The sequence below is a fragment of the Cavia porcellus genome, unplaced genomic scaffold (assembly GCF_034190915.1).
Source record: "Cavia porcellus strain 051 isolate PalLab524CR breed Dunkin Hartley unplaced genomic scaffold, mCavPor4.1 scaffold_28, whole genome shotgun sequence".
NCBI classification, from domain to species: Eukaryota; Metazoa; Chordata; class Mammalia; order Rodentia; family Caviidae; genus Cavia; species Cavia porcellus.
In genome coordinates, this window is record NW_026947511.1 from 51,649,524 (window position 1) to 51,656,208 (window position 6,685).

The 6,685-nt window shown below is 52.9% G+C and overlaps 1 protein-coding gene across 6 annotated transcripts; it reads left to right on the plus strand.

The window, feature by feature from the left end:
* Nucleotides 1-1,316: 1,316 nt before the first annotated feature.
* LOC134470342 (class I histocompatibility antigen, Gogo-C*0203 alpha chain-like) lies at nt 1,317-6,462 on the plus strand. 6 transcript variants are annotated; one of them, XM_063239235.1, is made up of 6 exons: nt 1,317-1,711; nt 1,789-2,067; nt 2,273-2,548; nt 3,149-3,424; nt 5,355-5,401; nt 5,558-6,462. In XM_063239235.1, the coding sequence occupies exons 1-4, from the start codon at nt 1,648-1,650 to the stop codon at nt 3,421-3,423; spliced, it is 894 nt and encodes a 297-aa protein (XP_063095305.1). In that variant the 5' UTR covers nt 1,317-1,647; the 3' UTR covers nt 3,424; nt 5,355-5,401; nt 5,558-6,462. The 6 variants fall into 6 exon arrangements, with proteins under 6 accessions (XP_063095305.1, XP_063095302.1, XP_063095301.1 ...); XM_063239230.1 differs by having other exon boundaries at nt 1,468-1,711; nt 2,273-2,588; nt 3,189-3,424; XM_063239232.1 differs by lacking the exons at nt 5,355-5,401; nt 5,558-6,462 and adding an exon at nt 2,629-2,808 and having other exon boundaries at nt 1,465-1,711; nt 3,149-3,227.
* The last annotated feature ends 223 nt before the right edge of the window (nt 6,463-6,685 follow it).

Consider the following 6,685-nt stretch of genomic DNA (forward strand, 5'->3'; position numbering starts at 1 on the left):
ATCTCTGTTGCCTCAATTTGCATTTCTCCAGTGCAGATCTTGTAAGTTTTTTCATGTATTTTAGAGCCACTTGTACTTCTGAGAAGTGTCTGTTCATTTCGCTTACTCCTTTAACCATAGGGTCTTTTATTTGAGGGGTGTCTAATTTTTTTTTTAGCTCTTACTCCTGAGGAACAGTTACAAAACATTTTGCCATGCTGTAGGCTGTTTTCACAATGTTTGTTGCTTTCTTTGTTGTGTATGATTTTTAGTTGGATGTGATCACATTTGTTGATTCTTGGTGTTATCTCTTGTGTGTCTGGGGATCTTTTTAGAAAGTCTTTGTCTATGCCTGTGTCTCAAGAGTGTTTCCTGTTTTATCCTCCAGCAGATGAAGTGTCTCTGTGCTAACGTTGAGATCTTTGACCCATACTGATTTGATGTTAGTGCACGCTGAGGGATGAGTCTAGACTGAACCTTCTGCTTGCGCACAGCCAGCTGTCCCCATTAAAGAGGTGAACTTTCCTCCAGCACAGGTTTGTGGCCCCTTTGTCAGGGGTCAGTGGCTGAATGTGCCTCGGGATGTTTCTTCATGCTCTATTCTGCTCCATTAACCCATAGCTGTTTGTGTGTGTGTGTGTGGGGGGGGGGAGACAGAAACAAAGAAATATCATATTTCACCTTTTATTACAGTGTATGGTTCAATTTTTCTACTTTATTACTACTGTTGATTTTTTATTGTTCCCAATACATGAATTATCTTTATTATAGATATCTATGATAAACATTACATGTCAATATTCTAGAAAAACACCTAGCCACGTGCTATACGTATCGTGCTACGCGGTTTCAGGCACCCTCAGGGATCTTACAGTCTCTACTCTGTGGAAATGGGAGCCCTACTGTTTTCTGGTTATATCCTGAACACATATAGACAAATGCAGGGATAGAAAAGTAAGCTGATTTTAAAGCACACGGATCTGGAGGCACAGATCTACCATGCCAGAAGGTAAAGCCTTGAGCCCAGTGGGTAAACCCAAGAGCCTTTTAGGTCCTGGCGTGTGTGCAGGCGACAGCGCCACCTCCTGGGCTCCCGGCCACGCCGGGCCGTTCCCGCGTCGCCCCCTGCAGCTCCTCACCACTCGGTTGCCAGGTCTTCTGGGCATCTCCCCGTGCTTGTCCAGAAACCTGCGTCTCCAAGACAGGCTCCCTGTGCGCTGTGCTCCTTGGGCCGCGTTTCCTTCCGGGGAGTCCGGGGTGGGGGCAGTGAGGAAGAAGGACTCGGGAGAGCGATCCCGGCCGCGAGGAGGAGAGGAGGGGGTCGAGCCACGTGATCGTCTCACAGGCTCTGCGCAGAATCCGGGGAGACCAAGTGACGGAGAGCGCCCAGAGCTGGAGAGGGTGGGGCGACGTCCAATACAGCCAGGGGTGGCTGTTGGTGACACCCTAGGGTGTCACCATGAAGACCTTACTCCTCAAAGATTCCTCACCTCACTGAGGTTTCACTTCTTAGACTCCTACTACCTGGATACTGGTGACGCAGGTCCATTTTTCACGTCCATTTGTTGGGGGCTCCTAGAGCAGCCAATCAGCGTCGCCGCGGTTCCGGTTATAAAGTGCTCAACAGGCGCTGGAAACTCTAGAGCTCAACTCCAACGGATTGCAGGGATGGCGCCTCGAACCCTCCTCCTGCTGCTGTCGGGGGCCCTGGTCCTGACCGAGACCCGCGCGGGTGAGTGCGGGCGCAGGGAGGCGGGAGCGGCGGGGCGGGCCGGGAGGAGGTCGCGGTCTCACCGCCCCGCCCCGCAGGCTCGCACTCCCTGCGCTACTTCGAGATCGGGGTGTCCCGGCCCGGACGCGGGGACTTGCGCTTCATCTCCGTGGGCTACGTGGACGACACGCAGTTCGTGCGCTTCGTGCGCTTCGACGGCGACGCTGCGGATCCCAGGATGGAGCCGCGGGTGCGGTGGATGGAGCGGGAGGATCAGGAGTATTGGGACAGAGAGACGCAGAAAGCCAAGATCCGTGCACAGGTTTACGGAGGGAACCTGCAGACCCTGCGCGGCTACTACAACCAGAGCGAGGACGGTGAGTGACCCCGGCCGGGTCAGAGGTCACGGCCCCTTCCCGCCCCCGCCGACGGCCCCAATGTTCCCAGGTGCCCAGGTCCGAGGTTCTCGCAGAGGTTACAAAGCCCGCGGAGACCTCGGTCCTGGAAACCCGCGGGCATTGCGACCCGGGTTTAATTTAAGTTTGAGAGTCAAATTCGCGGGGTGGGGGCGGGACTGGCCAGGTTCTCACACCATCCAGGAGACTTATGGCTGTGAAGTCGGCACGGATGGGCGCTTCCTACGCGGTTTCCAGCAGTTGGCCTACGACGGGGAAGATTACATCGCCCTTTCTGAGGACCTGAGCTCCTGGTTCGCGGCAGACACAGCCGCTCAGATCACACAGAGCAAGTGGGTGGAGGCTCGTGTGGCAGAGCAATACAGGGCCTACCTGAAGGAGGAGTGCGTTGAGTGGCTCCGCAGATACCTAAAGAACGGGAAGGAGACGCTGCAGCGTGCAGGTACCGGCCCTGAGGACCTCCCCTTCTGCGCTCTGGCTGCGTGAGTATCTCCCTGAGAGGAAAACAGGACCCTTCCCCAGTATTGCTGCCCTCTCGTGTCCTAGGGAAGAGCGCCCCGGGGACTGCACAGCTGATAGCAGATCGCCCCCCTGAGTCCCCTTCTCTCAGGAGAGGAAGAGTCTGTCCCTCATGGGAGGGGAAGATCCCTGAGATGCCGCTCACCCTGCCCTTCAGGAGGCTGTGAACCTGAACTCTCTCAGGCTTGTTCTCTGCCCCACACCCAGTGTCTGTGGAGCTCTGACCCCACTTATTCCAGTCTCTAGGTCTCCACCCACTCAGGGCCCAGGTCCCTTTCCCCTCCCAGACACCTGGGGCTTACTCCTCTGGGCTGACTCACCGTGAATCTAGATCTGTCTGGGCTAAATCTAGAACTGTCTAAGGAACAGATTATCCCAGATGCCTGTGTCCAACCCGGTCTCTGGGGCTTGCAGTCTCCCCAGCTCCACCTGTCCGGTCTGTTCACAGGATGGTCACATGAGCCTTTACTGGAGTGACCCAGGAAGAATGCAAAGTGCCCGAATTTTCCCCTGTTCCCCTCAGATCCTCCAGAGACACATGTGACGCACCATCTCATCTCCAGGGAAGAGGTCATCCTGAGGTGCTGGGCCCTGGGCTTCTACCCTAAGGAGATCTCCCTGACCTGGCAGCGGGATGGGCAGGAGCTGACCCAAGACATGGAGCTGGTGGAGACCAGGCCTGATGGGAATGGAACTTTCCAGAAGTGGGTGGCTGTGGTGGTGCCTCCAGGAGAGGAGCAGAATTACATGTGCCGTGTAGAACATGAGGGGCTGCCTGAGCCCCTCACTCTGAGATAAGGTAAGGAGGGATGAAGGTCCAGGGCTTCTTCAGGGAAAGCTGGAGACTTCTTACTGGCCCAAAAGCTCAGGGCCGAGACCTGGTTATCAGGATAGTTCAGCTTCCCGTCCCTTCCCAGAGTGGCCTCGTTAGCCTACTTTCTTTATAGAGAGCACTCCTCCAACCTGTGGCAGTCCAGGAAGTTTATATCTGTAATCCCATGGAAAACTATTGGTGTTCTACTGAGTTCGTTCCAATCTACCACTTCCAGTGCAGCCCATAGGGAGAATACAAACACTAAGACCTATTTATAGTTATGGCGAGCCAGGGAGATCCTAAGTCCAGCTGAGATGAAGGTTCACCAGAACAAAGGCCTCGACTCAGGGCCGAACCCAGGTTTGATTCATTTGTGAAGAAAGGAGTGGCTCGAGGATGAATGACTGAGAAGGGCAGAAAACACATGACGACTGTGAGCTAGGCTAGATGACTGGCTTGAAATTACCTCTGAAATATGCAGAGAGACACATCTGAAGAATGTGTAATCTGCATCACACAGTTCAAGGTAGTATCTAATGTTTTGCAGTCAGTGCTTTAGCTCTGATATGTGATCATTTATGCCCTGGGAAGTCATAGCCTTTTTCTTGAGGCTCGATCCTAGCTGCCAGTGTGGAACGTGGCTCTTCTTTCTGCATGGCTCACATGTGTTTTGGAAGCTATGGAGATGGGAAAACGCTGACTTACCTTGCTTCAAAGACGGTGCATCTCACCTCAGCCAGACAGATTTGCATTACTTAAAGCCACCTGAACAGATAAGGAAAAATCCTAGCCAGCTGTTTACTTCTTAATATATGGAAATAGGGCCAGGTTTAGCCAAAATAGAGATAATGCTCTTCCAAGGCGATTTATCCAGGTGGCCCTCCACACATTCCCACTGGAGAGTCTGTCTTGGTTACTTTTCTCTCATTGCTGAGACAAAATACCTGACATCCAAAATGAAGGAAGGAAAGGTTTAGTTAGCTTATAGTTTTTGGAGGTTCCAGTAAATACTCAACTGACTCTAAGGCATGGTGCCATGGCTGCGGGACAACTGTTCATGGCAGCTGCAGAAGGTACCAGAAGTGACCAGAGCACAAGGGTGAAAGGGGAGAAGAAAGCCACTTTCCCTGTCTTGTACTGTACACAAGCCACCCACCTCAGGATGGGTGCAGCCCTCACATCAGCAGTCCATCACCATTAGACTATGAACCAGTCACAAACGCTAGATTCAGCCACCTTTGAGAGGCCTGCCCACCATGACCACATGAGGCTTGGGGGGACATCCAAACACAAACCATAACAAAGTCAAAGCCAAAGTGTCACTGCTGCCATCATCAGTTTCTTTGTGGTCACTGCTGTGGTGGCTCTCGTGACATGGAGGAGAAAGAGCACAGGTAAGAAGGGGTCAGAGTCTGAGGGCTCAGCGTTCAGGACCCAGGCAGGAGTAGGCCTGCAGTATTACGGTGAGCACCATCCGCACACACAGGTGCTTACTAAGCCTGGGGCCCCAGGACACTTACCCTATTATAAAGCACAAGGAACAGGAAGAACAGATTTGTCACTCCTGATTCCCAGCAGTCAGGGTCAGAGGTGAAGGTCCCTGCAGGACAGAGCTCCAAGAGGGCAGTTGGTGCAGCTCCTTAACATGCATTTCCCTCGTGCCTCCTGATCCTCCCTGAGTCTGCACCCCAGTTCTAGAAGCTTGCCTGGGCTCCAGGCCTGGGCAGTTCTCCTAGGCAATCAAGGCCCTGCCTCTTCCCTGGCTTCTCACAAGACATGTGCTTCCCAAATCGGTCAGGCTGCAAGTAGGTGTGGGGGCTGATTCCTGAGTCTTGGGGATGCCCCACTGCACCGTTCCTCCTTTGGCTGTGTGTCCTGTGGCCTCTGACTGCATCTTCTTATGCTTCCACTCCAGGCATGACGGTGCCCAGGGATCTGACTCAACTCACCTGACATGACAAGGTGAGACCCTGCAGGCCTGAAGTGGGAGAAGGGCGGGTGGAGGCACAGGCCTGGGTTACACACTCTCTCCAGTGACGAGGAAACAGTAGTAGACTATTCAGCACTTGGCCATTTACATCAACTATCCTGACTGCTGTGACTCTTGTGTCTTCCCAGGAGAGAGCTGCGGTGTGTGGAATTAGAGACAAGATTTGTTGATTTCGAGAACATCTGCATGCTCTGTCGCTGATGATTTCCAAGTGTGTCTCTGCTCCTGTTGGCACAGTGGGGAGCTGGGAAGATCAGCTCAGCCTGCCCCACAGTCACTGTGACCCCTCGGCACCAGCTTCCCTGTGTCAGCAGAGGCGGGCGGAGCTGCGCTTCTCATCCCTGTGCCAGCCTCGCGGGGCACTGAGCTGCTGCTTCTCACTTCCCTGCTGCACAGGAACTGTCCTCAAACCTCGCTCCAGCTAACTCTATCTCTCTGTCGTTTGTGTATTGCGACATGATCTCACTATGTGGTTGAGGATGGCCTGGAACTCAGGGAGCCTCCTGTCTCTGCATTCCAAGTGCTGACATTACAAGCATGTACCACCAGATCTGGCTGTAACTTCCTCTTCTAATGGGCTGCTTGCTACCAACAGCTAAGCTGTACTAGCCTATGGCAAACAAGTCTCACGCCCCTGTGCTTGATGTAAACCAGCAGAGTTTCCTGGTAAAGATGTAAATGGAGGGGCTGGGGATTTAGCTCAGCGGCATAAACGCCTGCCTTGCAAGCAGGCAGTCGTGGGTTCGATCCCTGGTACCGATAAAAACGAAAAAGACAAAAAAAAAAAAAAAAAATTAAAAGATGTAAATGGAATGGAGGACTTTTGCCTGCTTGGTGCTGGCCTCATTGGAACATGGCTAACTGTCCACTGCTGAGTCATGGTTATGTAACCAGGCGCAGTGTATGCCTACACTGACAACAGGGTCGTTTCCTCAGGGCTATCCAGAAGTGTTCTTACATGCTCCAGCTTTGATGCAGTCTGAGTGCTTCCCCACAAGAACATACAACTTTCATGAACGGTGTTTCCTGCTTTTGATCTGGTCATGACTGTTTTAATTAATTTGTGCTGCTCTATGGGCTCTGTGAAGACTGGAAAAACTGGCGTCTGACTTTCAGCAGGTGAACATGACTTGGCTGCCCAGGAAGATGGTGGAGAATGGAATAAGAGAACAAGAGCATAGGACACCTAGAATGGGGAGCTACTGTGAGGCCATAAGACTCACTGGGGGCCTCCGCAAGAGGCCCAGAGAGCACCC